We start from the raw sequence: 13984 nt of genomic DNA on the forward strand, positions 1-13984 counted from the left end.
TCCTCTGTGTTCCCTACCTCAGCCTCCATGAACGGGGATGGAGGGAGCTTCTCCAGGGTGGAGGACTGTGCGAGGGACCCGGATGGGAGCTCAGGTAACGACACCTTCATGGTTGCTGTTGCCATGTCCCCTAGGGCCCGTGAGATCTCCTTCTCTGGGGTCTCCACATGGATCACAGCCTTGTCCGCGGACGGAGGGCTGACCACCACTGGGAAGGCCTCAGTGAGCTCCTTGATTTGAATCCCTAATCCTGGTCCCTGATCCAGATCATGTGGAGCACATGTGTTCACCACAGTGTTGGTCTCCTGATGGAGTTCAGCCTCCTGTTTCTGTGTAGTTGGAGGTGTTGTTGAACATTCCTCAGAGGGAGCCGCTACCATGGGCTCCAGCGTGCCGCTGCTTCGTGCAGAGCCTCTCTGTCTGTAAACGGTCTCTCTCTGAAGGGCTGCCTCCACTCTTACTTTGAGCGCTGCTTCTTCCTGTTTTGCTCTTAGCCCCAGAAGGGCAGACAACTCTGATGTTGCAGGTGTCTCTGGGAGACAAAGTATGATGAAATGAGTCAACATAATAACTGATAGACAATCATTTGAAGACTTCTCTTGCATTTGATACACATCACGACTTCAGTTCCTATTAAGCCTATCTAACGTGCTGTGTCTAATAATAATCAATTGAAATACATGTTAGTACTCACAGGAGTGGCATCCATGGTCAATAGCTCTATGTCTTTTCTTGTTTTCTGTAAAAGCAAAGGGTCTACTCTGCACTTACCTTCCGACTCTAATGAGTACGTTCTTGGTTGACTACAATATACATATCAACGTCATTGCAATTTGCTGTTGTGACGTCAGCTTTGACAGACTAAAACGAGCGACTGTGTGGGTAAGGCCTATCTCATGCCGGCCACATGTAGGTAATACTGTACTCTATGCTTAATTTCTTCGTTAATATAATCACTGTATTAGCATTTCGCAAATTGACTTCTTAGCCCTAGACAGACGTATGGCCAATGCAATTGCGAAATTGTAAACGTTGGATTTTGGAATGCCTCATACGATCCACAGGCGAATTTTGGTCTTGTCCCGGAGCAATTATAAGCGCTGTTAATACAATAAAATAGCCCCCCATTAGCACACATATTTGTTAGCCTAAATAATAATAACATTGCCTAGCCAAGATCAAAATGCTTTTTAAGGGTGCATTTAAGGCAGCGACGTCTTAGCCTACATTTTTTAATTCAAAATTACGTTTTGTTGATTACGTTTATAAAGTAGGCCTGAATAAAAATATAAGATGATTGACTAATTTTGTTTCGTTTGATGTTGTTGTTTAAACACTGTATTGTGAGCTACACGTCATATAAAACATTTCGTTAATGTTGACCGTAACACAAAATCAAGAAGAGACGGAATAGTTCCAGGTGTTGGTTTATGACGCTGTTGCGGTTTCAGGTTGGCTATTCGGGATGGAAACGTAACTCTCCAATCTTGGCTCTAGATGGCCCCATCGGGTAACCTTTTCAGAGGGAGAGCCCGACAGACAGGCCGCCACTGGGTGGTGCAGAGCGGTCCGTACCGAGGTCAGGTTACATACCAGTCACACAGGCTTGAGGGAGTGGAGAGAAGGGGGACGCTGACTGTCTGACTCAGCCAGACACGGTAGAACACTAATAGTGCTCTGGGGTACGTGGTTGCCTACTTCAGCCTCAGACAGGAATCTACTACTGTACGCGGATCCTATCACAACTATCTGTTCTTACTATGTAAGGAAAATGGCCGAGACGAGGTGAGTTATTACTGTACAAGTTATTGTCGATGGAAGATTTATACGCAACATGTGGACAGATCAGAGTGAAAGTTTTAGTTGTTTGTATGCTCGGAGTCAACGACACATTGTTGCTGACTGACGTTTTGGTCTAATGCTAAAGCTCAACAAGGTTAGAGATATAGAAACTTTATGTTGAGTCTCAATTTGTTTGCAGGCTACTGTAAGTCCAACTGACAGCCATCGCTGCCCCAGAAGAACACGACTTGGGAGTGATATTACCACCAATAATTTCCCACAATAGGTGCGACCCATATGTTGATATGACATTGAGCGAATGTACAGCCCTGATGGAGCTCTTGTGGTGCAATGCTTTTCTGAGCGTAGAGTGTAGGAGACTGACTATTTGAAACTTCAAATGCTCAACATTCATTTCAAGGCCTAGTCGTATTATGTGTCTTAAACAGCTCTAGTGCCTTAGTCAGTGCTTCAGCTATTCAGGACGGAGGTCGGAGCAGGACGCAGCCTGTCAGATCGGGGAGGACACTCTTGATCTTCACCAGCATGTTTCTGTTTCTGAACAGATTTCTTTCCCAGTCAGAGGGCTGCTTGTTACGCATGCTCCAGCAGCCCTGAAGCAGCCCTGAAGCAGCCCCCAGCAGGGTGGCAGCTCAGACTGCCAGGTGTCACTCTGTGGGAAGTGCTTCTTAACTGACATCATTGGGATGTCATTTATAAATCATCGGGATTTACAAATATATATATATTATATAAAAACATATATGCACCTCAGCCTCCAAAATTATGTTATATTCATTGACAAATACCTCCCCCTCCTGCTCAACCTGAGAGTTCAGTGGACAGTTTGAACCTTTTACAAAACCAGTAAGGTGTTGAGCAGACAGGTGTACCAGCTGTTCTATTGGATAGCTTCCTCTTCTCCCTCCCTCCATCTCCTCTCATTCCCTCCTCCTCCCCCCTCCTCCCCCCTCCTCCTGTTGTTAGAGTTGTCCAGAGCACCATGTGGGATTCTCATCCCCAGTGTTGGGGATGTCTGTCCATGTCAGAGAACCTGCTAGAACACTCAGAACCCTGTACCCAGGCTGGGCCTCAGGGATCCTGGACCTGCTGCTCCTTTGAGCTCTGGAAGTAGAGAGACAGCTGGTACACCTGGGAGAGAGCAGTCAGGGTTATAGGGAGGACTAGGCTGGACTAGTGAGAGACAGGAGGGACTAGAGATAGTGGGACTAGGCTGGGCTAGTGAGAGACAGGAGGTCTAGGCTGGGCTAGTGAGAGACAGGAGGTCTAGGCTGGGCAAGAGAGACAGGGAGAACTACGCTGGACAAGAGAGAGACAGAGAGGGCTGGGCTGGAGTGGGTGGGAGCACTGATTTGTGATTGGAGGAAACACATGTTCTCTCTGTAGTGCTTTAAAACCTGGAAACATCCTTGCATCCCTCCTCCCCCCTCTCCTCTTTCATCCTACTCTCTCTCTCTGCCTGTCTCTCTCTGTCTGTCTCTTTCTCTCTCTCTCCCTCCTCTTCCACATCAGGAGAGGTTGTCTGGGGATAGTGTTCCATGTCTATAGAGGATGGTGTTCCACTGTTCTCCTGTAGGTCTGCAGAGACACATCTGTCAAGGTTAATTCATTCTCCATACGAGAGAACATGGGGTCAAAACCTGCTATAGAGCCTTGTCTACGCTCGCACACTCACACACACACACACACACACACACACACACACACACACACACATACATACAAAGTGAATGGAATCAACAGGTGTTATCGTGCAGATGTATGTTTCAAGGGTAGAAAGTAGCGTGGAGTGAGACTTCACTCCTGTGAAGTCTCCTGTTTCAGGAGACGAGAGATGTTTGATTCTCTCCATTCTCTTCTCCCCAGTCGCTAAAAAACATAGAAGATAGGTAGGCAGAGCTTTGTAGTCAGGGGCTAGTGTTTTCATGTGTGTGTGTCTGTGGAGGGGGGGGGGGGTGCTTTTAGGCACACGACAAAGCAGGAAAGGCATGACCAATCAGGTAATTGCTTGCAGAGCTGTGGTCCATGTTGGCTGGACAGAAGGCCGGCTTCCCTGTTTATTTATTTTGTGAAGTGAGGGGAACAGGTGAGCCCTGTTGCTGTGGACACTCGACACCCGTCTCCCTCCCTCCCTCCCTCGCCCCCTCCCCACGCACACTGCTAAGAAAAGCACATTATTACCCCAGCCCCCACCACCAGAACCACCTCTCCCCTGCCTTGCTCTCTCTCTCTCTCTCTCCTCTCTTAACATGGGGATTATTGTATTTATTGGGGATTTCAGTCATTATTTGATCTTAGCAGGATTTGTTCTCTCCTAGACACACACACACACACACACGCACACAGTCCTCCAACATGTCATCTGTTGCTGTGGAGGGTGGGTCATGTGACCTGTGGTTACCAGGGGTGGCAGGAATAGAGCAGGGACCTGGGGATCCTGGATCACCCTCACACTAGAGAGAGAGAGGGAGAGAGAGACAGTGTGAGAGAGAGAAAGTGAAAAAGTGAGAGAGTGAGTGGGAGAGTGTGTATACCTGATCCATCAGTAGCCTCACCTGTTGTTTATTCAACAAGAAAACAGGCTGCTGGCGCTGACTCAGCAAGCCTCTGGACACTCTGGATCCACTCTGCTCCTGTGTTTGTAGTCCTGTCAGCACACTCTGAACTCCATCTCCCATGTGTCAGCAGTGACTGGGTAGAGCTGGTGGAGCCGGGCTGGAGGATGTTCGTGAACCTGACGTCGGGTGAGTGTGGCTGGCAGCCGCCCGCGGGCGTGGCCGTCAGACAGGCAGACGGGAACCAGTGGTGGGAGCTGTTCGACAGCCAATCGGGGCGCTTCTACTACTACAACAGCTCCACCCGGCAGACGGTGTGGCACCGCCCCCTGGCAGGAGACATCCTGCCCTTGGCCCAGCTCCAGGCCATGAAGAGGAGCTCCATGACACACACATGCATCCTCGCACACACACCCCTGGGTCCGACCCACCCGCTCGCGCCCCTCCCCCCCAGCCTGATCTCCAGCTATGTTGGGAGGGAGACCCCCTCCAGAGGCCAGAGAGACATGTCGGAGGGCTTCACAGACTCCAGGTACAGTCACACTCTCATTCGGTACACCATGCGTGCGTTTGTGTGTCTGTGTGTGTGTGTGTGTTAACATACTTTACGTGTAAGGGACTTAACACTAGCTACTTTTGGATTGACGTGGTAGACACCAGATAGAAAGAAAGTAGACGAACCAATGAAAGAGGGTTATTCCAGACAGGAAGACGACATGACCCAATGAGATAGGGTTAGACCAGACAACAAAAAAAACGAATTCTGATAGAATCAAAGGGCGGTGTCACTGTCAGGAAGTAGAAACAACCCAATCAGACGGGTGGTTCCACAGTAGTTAAATGTTGTGGTAGTCAAGGAGGAGCAGCAGGAGGACTGCCCTGATCTCCACCTGGCAGTCTGCCAGGTGAACACCCTACACCCTGCCTCACATTCTGCCAGCCTGGTTGTTCACCCCTGAGTCTCCTGCACACACACCGACTCACCAGCTCACACACACACATTCCCATTCCACAGCTAAGAACAGGGCACAACTGCAGGCTCTAGTGGGTCAGTATGTTAGTCATTGACTATCCTCGTCACCCAGCCATGCTATGATACTCACTGACCTGTCAGCGTAGCACCTTAGGTAAACACATGACTCCTGACTAGTGTGTGTGTGTGTGTTAAGCTGCAGTATGGGGCTCTGATACAGCAGCCTAATATGGTCACAGTCTCCAAGACTCAGCCTAGCAGGAACTCTGCCAGTCTCATTCCAGAAACCTCTGATGATTGACAGCTATCGCAAGCCGGGTTTATACACACACACAACTCTCTGTTCAGTGAGTGGGTGCGTGTGTGTGTGTGTGAGGATGGCGGAGAGAGAGAGAGAGAAAGAGAGAGAGAGAGAGAGAGAGAGAGAGAGAGAGAGAGAGAGAGAGAGAGAGAGAGAGAGAAAATTGAGTGACAGATAGAGAGAAAATGAGTGAAAGAGAGAGTAAAAGATTTTGGGCTCCGGTTTCAGTCAGCTCAGGGTCAGGGGTCAGGGGTCAAGGCTTAGGCACTAGGGTTTGTGTGTCCCACCCTACACAACTCATCTGAAACAGTTTTTCGATCCAGAACGTTACCACACACTGGGTCAACATCGAGTATGAGTTATGCATTCCAAACCAGGAATTCCATCGTCATTACAAATCCCCTGTTCTGCTTTCCCATGACAAATCTCTATTCTATAATGTCTCCTCCCCCTTTTCCCACCAGCCTCAGTATCTTTCTGTCTTCGTCTCCATCTCTTTCAACCTCTCTCGCCCCGGCTTTCTCTCTCTCTCTTATTTGCTCTCCCTCTCCAGCTATGTCTACATCCCTCTCTTGGCCTCAGACTCCTCTCTCCGTCTTCTAAGTCTCTTCCCTCCTGTCCGCTCTTTCTAGTCCTTCTTTCTCCCTGTCCCCTTTAATCCAACTCTCAGAGACCCAGTAACAATAAACTGTGTGTGTGTTTGTGTGTGTGTGTGTGTGTGTCAATTGCTACAAGGAGGAGGAACACTCCCCTGCTACACTTGCATTAGATCTGTCCAATCAGATTACGGATCAGTTAAACTGGCATCAGAAAGCATCCAGTCATGGGAAGCCTGTTTGAATGTGAAGGCCTGCTGGTACTTCCTGTTGTTCTGTGTAGAGATGGGCTTTCCCTCAGGACAGCCCTGTCTGTTCTCAGGACCCTTCGCGGTCCCAGCATGCCTCTGGGGGACAGCAGAGCTGTTGGATAGGCTGTCTCATCAGGCCTGGGACATAATAGACACCATGTTGGTCCCTGTATCCTACACACAAACACACATGCACCTCGACGAAAGACAGCAAATGTGGAGCTAACTGTCAGAGGCAAGGTGTTTACAGCTTGGGGGAGGAGAGGAGTGAGAGGAGGGGGGAGAGGAGTGGAGAGAGGAGGGGAGGGGAGGGGAGGGGAGGGGGGAGAGAACTGAGTGAGAAGAAGATGGGGATTCCAAAAGGTTGAAAAGAGGCTGAGGAGAGGGTGAGAGGAGAGGGTGGTGGTGTTGAGGAAGGGCAGGAAGAGCTGGGGATGATGAGGGATCCGGGGAGGAGGGAGAGGGGAAGGCAGAGAGGCAGGGCCAGGGGAGGCAGAGATCGAGAAGGAGGGAGATGTGAGTGGGATCAGAGTGTACCAGAAGGCATAAACATTCCAGCTACAGTAAGGCACAGGAAACTGCTACTGCTGCCTTCCCCTCTCTCCTTCCTCTCTTTCTCCTCTCTCACTCTCTTCCTCCTCGCTCTCTCTCTGCCTCCTCGCTCTCTCTCTCTCTCTGCCTCCACGCTCTCTCTCTCTCTCTCTCTCTCTCTCTCTCTCTCTCTCTCTCTCTCTGCCTCCTCTCTCCGGCGGCAGTCTGTGGTCAGAGTAGGATAGAGGAGCAGCAGAGCTGTGGGAGCTGTAGACACACAGTGGACGTCTGCCTGGAAACACAGGTCTGTATGCTCCCATCACAGTAGGCTGGGGGGGAGGGGGGAGGGGGGTGGCAGAGCGGGGTGGGGGGGTGGGGGGGAAACAGGAGGAGGATGGGAGGACGAGGTGATCGGAGTGGAGTGGAGCAGTATTTCAATCAGGGCCTGTAGCAACGGATAATGCAATGCCACCTGATAATGTACTAACTGGATACAAAATAGTTGAATCGTTAACAATCATTAATAATGTGATCCGGAAAAAAGTGATGTGTTGTTAAGAAGCATGTTTGTGAAGTCCGTACGTTACGATTAGACGTTATTATAATAACTTTTATTGCTTCTTTTTTTGGTGATAAGAACATGGCTGGGCGCCAGAGTGTGCTAGGGTAGGGCGGTGGTGTGTAGTGTGTACTGGCTTAGTGTGTACTGGCTTAGTGTAGTGTGTACTGGCTTCTACTTAGTCCAGTTGTGGACTAAGTAGAATGCTGTAGTATAGTGTGGTGTTAAGCCAGGTCATAGACAGTTTGAGTTGGCAGACCAGACTTGACGCTGCCAGAGTTGTTGAATTCCTGTTTCCCCCGTGGAGCCAGCTGATGTGGAAAAACTGCTTTCCTCTCTCTGTTTCTCCTATAAACACTCCATAAAGTTCTGGAAAGTGTGTACATGTAGGTGTGCGTGTATGTTCCTGTTTGTTAAGCTGAGTCAGGGCTTGTTTCCATTGTGTCGTTGTGGCCTTTCAGATGAACTGTTTCTTCCCCAACTTCTTGCACAACCTTTACTGAATGAATCCCACGTTGTGTTTGTGTCAGAGGGACGTCTCAAAGATGGCAGCCTGCCCCAGGCTCCAAGGCCGCCATGTTGGTCAAGGTCAGCAACGCGGACAGGAACCAATCAGCTAGCCTCACTGGTTCCCAACGTCTTGTCCGTCCTGGGAGTCCTGGTGGCTCCGCCCCCGGTGACAGACCCCGCCCTCCAGCCAAGATGGAGCCAAAACACACGCCCGTCTCAAGCAAGGCTGCCCCCCCCATCTACGACGAGCCTCCCCATGAGCCCCCCATCTATGAAGACCCTCCCCCGGACATGCTGGCCCACACCAGGCTGCTGCAGTACCCCGCCCCCCAGCCCCCGCGCAGACACACCCGACACCCCTCCGACACGGAGTACAGCCCTGCGGGACGGGAGTGCATCAAACACATGGTGAACGTGGAGCCTGCCGTCTGTAAGACTGCTGCCCTCTACCACCCCAGCCCTCAGTACCCCCTCTCCCCGCCCCCCCTGCCCTCCTTACCCGCTCTGCCCTCACCACCCTTGCCCCAGACGCCCACAGACGCCCCAGATCATGAAACATGGGGATCTCCTTCCCCTGCTTTTCCCTCTACCTCTTCCCAGCCCCAGCCCCAGACCAGGGAGCTGAGCCTGGAAAAGGCGGCGTCCTGGCGCCTCCTGGAGGCCAGCGTCCGAAGGAACATGGAGCTGCGCCACAGTCGACAGAACAGCCTCGCCAATCAGGAGTACCCGGCCCCTGCCACTGTGACCTACCAGGACTCAGGATACTCCACAGGGCCCTCCCCCAGCGTGAGGAGGAGGAGGCGGGCGCTGGAGGGCGTGGCCGGGGCTCGGCCCGGCTCGCTGGGCAGCAGTGGAGAGCTGAGCGTGGTGAGCGAGCGCCTGATGGCCAAGAGAGACAGCAGGGTCAGTCTGGAGACGCAGCTGTCAGAGGGCTCCACCCCCCGCAGCAGCCTGCAGGCCCTGGCCAGACCTGGGGGACCCCGGGACAACCTGACGTCCAGCAGCCACTCTCTGACCCCCTCCGCCAATAACCATGACGACTCGGCCCTCTCAACCCTGGCCGCAGATGGCGAGGTCTGTTATAAACCGACCTATGGGAAGAAGATGTCGCTGGACGCAAGCATCCTGTCCTCACCAGAGAACCCTTGTCAGGTATCGTGTTTGTGTATGTTTGTGTGTGTGTGTGTGTTTGTTTGTTTGCTGTCATAGCTCCAGGCTTAAGGAAATGTTCTATATTAGAGACCCCACCTCCCCCATCCTGTTGCTGCAGGAACAATGCAGCGTCAAGCTTCCTGTTGCAGAATCAAAACATTCCACTGGAGCGCCGCAGTCCATAGTTTTACACACAGTTCTAACAACACCATTGCAGTCCGGGTCCTGAACTCTACAGTCATGGAAATTACTATAGCCGTCCACGTGGAATTCCCGCCGAGAACGGAAAACTAAGGGCTTCGTGGGCTACCAGACAGATGGGATTAGCAGGACTGGTCTGTAATAGTGGCTCTTTTGTCAAACAAACTAACATAATTACCAAGGATTTATTTAACTGTAATTAGCAGTCAATGTGGCGTTACGCCCTGGCAGGCTTGGGATGTGGGACCTTGTCCAAACAATGAACTAGTGTGGTCCGTGTGTGTCTCACTGTTAAAGTAAGAGAGGTGTGTATGGTGTGTTTCTGACGAATCCCTCCTCTTCCTCTGCAGGCAGGAAGTGTGGAGGGCCGGGGGCAGATGGAACCCTCCCAACCGCAGGGTGTCACTGGGCAGGTGGTCGCAAGAGACCGTAGCCAAGGGGTGGGGGGGAGGAGGGGGGGTGGGGCTGGAGGAGGGGGAGGAGTGTACCAGTACACCCCCCGGAGCCAGCCCCCCCCAGACAGCAGCATAGAGGCATGGGCCAACCAGAACCTCAACGTGCACACCCAGGGACTCTTCCGCCGCCGCCTCTCATTGGCCAGCATGCTCGCCTGGAGTCCCGCCTCCATCAAGAAGCCCATGCTGGCGAGCTGTGGCCCCGCCCTCAGGAAGCAGGCGTGTGAGATGTTCCGGCTGGTGCAGGTGTACATGGGAGAGTGCTCGCCCCGCTCCGGACGCCTGCCCCCCCACAACTCGGGGCTGACCCTGGTGACCTGGGGCTGGAGCGTGCAGGGCCTGAGGGACGAGCTGTACGTCCAGCTGGTCAAACAGACCACAGATAACCCGGGGCTGGCCAGCCTGCGGGCCGGTTGGGAGCTTCTGGCCATCTGCCTCGCCTTCTTCTCCCCCTCTGCCTCGTTCACACGCTACCTGCAGGCCTACATCCACAAACACATGGAGCCCAGCCACGACGACATGAGTGAGTATGTGTGTGTGTGTGTGTGTGTGTGTGTTCAGGAGGCGGGACTGGAGGCAGCACTACCAGTTCTGTTTGAGATATCGGCGAAGATAACACCGAGGCAAAGTTGTAGTTCTGGGATTGGAGTTAGATGGAGGGTGGGTTAGGGAGCATGTTTTGTGGAGGAACATTTTTGAACTTTTTTTGCTGAGAGGAAAGTTTAAATATCATAACAAAATGTAAAAATTCCTTGTTTGCACATCACTAAGAGATTAGCATCTCTTCGAGGAAATAATAAATGGTTATTCAGGAGGTTTGTACCATACCTCCTAAGCATTGTAATATGAGTATTGCGGTTAATTATTACATTATTTGTCACGCAACAAGTATATTTTTATCCTTGGTCCTAAGTGATTCACAGTAAGTTGGAGAGCCAGAGAGTTCAAGGAGTGGTGAGCAGCCCAGAGGCCTGTTGATGTCCTGGCTGGTCAGAAACACACAACCAGACAACACTGACCTGGGACCTGGTCCAATTCAAACAGGATGCAGGGGGGAGGAGGAGGGTGGGGAGGTGAGAAGTAGGAAGCAGCAAAGAGCAGGGGGTGTGTGTATGGGGGGCGGGGGGTAGCAGAGGGGGTGCACACTTGAGTAGCCGTGAGAGTGCTCTGTAGCTTGGTCGTCTGTCTTTCATTTCTAGAGGCCGTAGAGGTCAGGGTGTGTGTTCGAGGATGTGCCTGAATGCGAGCATGGCAGTGTGTGAGAGACAGTGTGAGTTAACCATACTGGTGTGTTAGAGACAGTGTGAGTTAACCATACTGGTGTGTTAGAGACAGTGTGAGTTAACCATACTGGTGTGTGAGAGACAGTGTGAGTTAACCATACTGGTGTGTTAGAGACAGTGTGAGTTAACCATACTGGTGTGTGAGAGACAGTGTGAGTTAACCATACTGGTGTGTGAGAGACAGTGTGAGATAACCATACTGGTGTGTTAGAGACAGTGTGAGTTAACCATACTGGTGTGTTAGAGACAGTGTGAGTTAACCATACTGGTGTGTTAGAGACAGTGTGAGTTAACTGGTGTGTGTTCTCAGTCACGTGGCGCATGGCGGAGCAGGAGGACGCGAGGAGTAAGAAGAACTCCAAGTCCAGGAAGAAGAGGAAACAGAACACTGAGGGGGAGGAAGAGGAGGGTGAGTCTCCACAGCAACACACCTTCCTTAGTGCTGCGGCAAAGATTCCGATAGTCTGTGGTTGTGTGTGCGTGTGTGTGTGTTTGCATAATACCCTCTATTGTTGTCTTGACAGGACTACCAATCAGCACTTATGCAAAGTACTGCTACCGCAAGCTGCAGAAGGTGGCACTCACAGGAGGCAAGAAGGTGAGGGGAGGATGGAGGTCACATGGGGGGGAGTATAGTGGGCGGGACAGGATGCTACATGTTGCAAAAGTCTGTGTGTCTACAGAGTACCTCCACCCCTGCCCCCACTACAGGGCCTGAGGAAGCCCAGCCTGGAGGAGCTGTGTCAGGGCCGCAGGGCCATCGTCACCCCCTCTCTGTTCGGCTCCTCCCTGGAGGAGGTGATGGAGCGCCAGGCCCTCAGCTACCCTGAGCGCCGCCTGCCCTGGGTGCAGGTCCAGCTCTCCCTGGCCGTCCTGGCCCTCGGGGGGGCGCACACGGAGGGCATCTTCAGGTCTGCACACACACACACAGACATGGACCTTGACCTCTGTACACACACCTACTGTCCCCCCTTCGCTAGCTGAGGTAGTAAGAGCGTGTGTGTGCTCTGCAGGGTTCCAGGGGACATTGATGAGGTCAATGCTCTGAAGCTTCAGGTCGACCAGTGGAACATTCCAGAAAACCTCCCGGACCCAAACGTACCTGGTAACTATTACTCACAACCTCACACACTACCTCACATACACAGACCTCTCACACACACGCCACACAAACACTAGTGACTGTATTGAGTGAGTGTGTGTGTTTGTGTCGGCAGCGTCTCTGTTGAAACTGTGGTACCGGGAGCTGGAGGAGCCTCTCATCCCTCAGAGTTTCTATCAGGACTGTATTAGTAACCATGACGACCCTGAGTCTGCTGTCCGAGTGGTCCAGTCCCTGCCGGAACTGAACAGACTGGTGCTCTGCTACTTCATCCACTTCCTACAGGTAACACACACACAGACACACAGCCACACACGCATGCACACACAACCCTTCACCCTCCCACAGACACATGCGCACAGTATCTGCATTCTAAAGTGACCCCCCTTGTTCCCATGCTCCAGGTGTTTGCCCAGCCAGTCAATGTCAGTAAGACAAAGATGGATGTCAACAACCTTGCCATGGTTATGGCCCCAAACTGCCTGCGCTGCCAATCAGATGAGCCGCTGGTCATCTTCCAGAACACGCGCAGAGAGATGTCCTTCCTGCGCACGCTCATCGTCCACCTGGACACCACTGACATCACCAGCATCACATGACCTTGCTTGCCCCCCCCCCCCCCCCCCCCCATCACACAGCTAATCACAGGTCCCCTTGGATATCTGAACCAATCACTGTCTCCTCTGGTGCTCTGAACCAATCACAGTTCCCAACTAGACATCTGAACCAATCTCTTGTCTCTCTCCGTCCTACCACTGGATATTGTATGATCTGCCTGTTTTACATCTACCACGGTTGGCCTGTCAACAATAGGACATTATAGTAGTTTGTGACACGAAGGCCTTGTAGTCCTGGTGAAAGAGAAAGCAGGGTGATGCTACTGTGTGCAGACCTTGTGTTGGGGCTTCCAGACGCTGGTTGGCCTCAGCTGCATTTAAGCTGTGGTAACCGTGTGGCTCTGGCCCTCATATGGAGGCTATGAGAGGCGTGTGTGTCTGTGTCTGTGTAAGCAGAAGCAGCTGTAATGAGCGGTTGTGCTGAGCCTGGTTAGCTGGCTGTTAACCCTTTCTTTGCTGTAACCCCCCTCCCCCTCCTCCCCGCCACCACCACACACACCTCCCTCCCTCCGTTCCTGACCGCTACTGATGGCTTTGGTAAATGCGTTCTTTTCAGGGTGCGACTGTGACTTTGCTGTGACATATTTAGATTTTTAATGTCCATTTTGATTCTGTGAATACATTCATTTCAAGAGTAATTGATAAAATCCTGTTTGTAAATTTAGGAATTCATAAACGTGTCTTAGTTTTATTTCCATTGTATGTGTGAATCTCTCCGTGTGTTTGGAGTTATATTTGTACAGTATACAGGGTCTTACGTTTAGAGAATGCATCTTGACTGTTATTGTGACATTAGGCACACCTCACGCATACACATAAACACAATCAGTCGGCAGAGTTGAAGAAATAGCATGGGATCAGAGTCCATAGTAACGGAGAAAGAAAGTCAGATGAAAACTTCAACGCTGTAGGCGAGTGTTTGTGGCTACTGTCCTCTACTGCCCTCTTGAGGATTGTAAGAAAAACGCATTTTACATTTCACGCACACATCTCAACTTAAAAAAGCAATAAACTTGGTTATTAATCATGCCACAGCATTCATTTACTGGTAACAATAAAACGTTTAAGGGATAAGACACAGGTATCTAATCGCTT

At 51.5% G+C, this 13984-nt stretch overlaps 1 protein-coding gene across 1 annotated transcript; it reads left to right on the forward strand.

The window, feature by feature from the left end:
* The first annotated feature begins 1639 nt into the window (after window positions 1–1639).
* On the forward strand, window positions 1640–13952 carry LOC136946260 (rho GTPase-activating protein 39-like). Its single transcript, XM_067240546.1, has 10 exons — window positions 1640–1785; window positions 4489–4890; window positions 8100–9231; window positions 9783–10410; window positions 11481–11579; window positions 11695–11768; window positions 11882–12081; window positions 12184–12275; window positions 12388–12557; window positions 12677–13952. The coding sequence occupies exons 1-10, from the start codon at window positions 1772–1774 to the stop codon at window positions 12869–12871; spliced, it is 3006 nt and encodes a 1001-aa protein (XP_067096647.1). The 5' UTR covers window positions 1640–1771; the 3' UTR covers window positions 12872–13952.
* Window positions 13953–13984: the final 32 nt, after the last annotated feature.

This window comes from Osmerus mordax, chromosome 7 (genome assembly GCF_038355195.1).
Source record: "Osmerus mordax isolate fOsmMor3 chromosome 7, fOsmMor3.pri, whole genome shotgun sequence".
NCBI classification, from domain to species: domain Eukaryota; kingdom Metazoa; phylum Chordata; class Actinopteri; order Osmeriformes; family Osmeridae; genus Osmerus; species Osmerus mordax.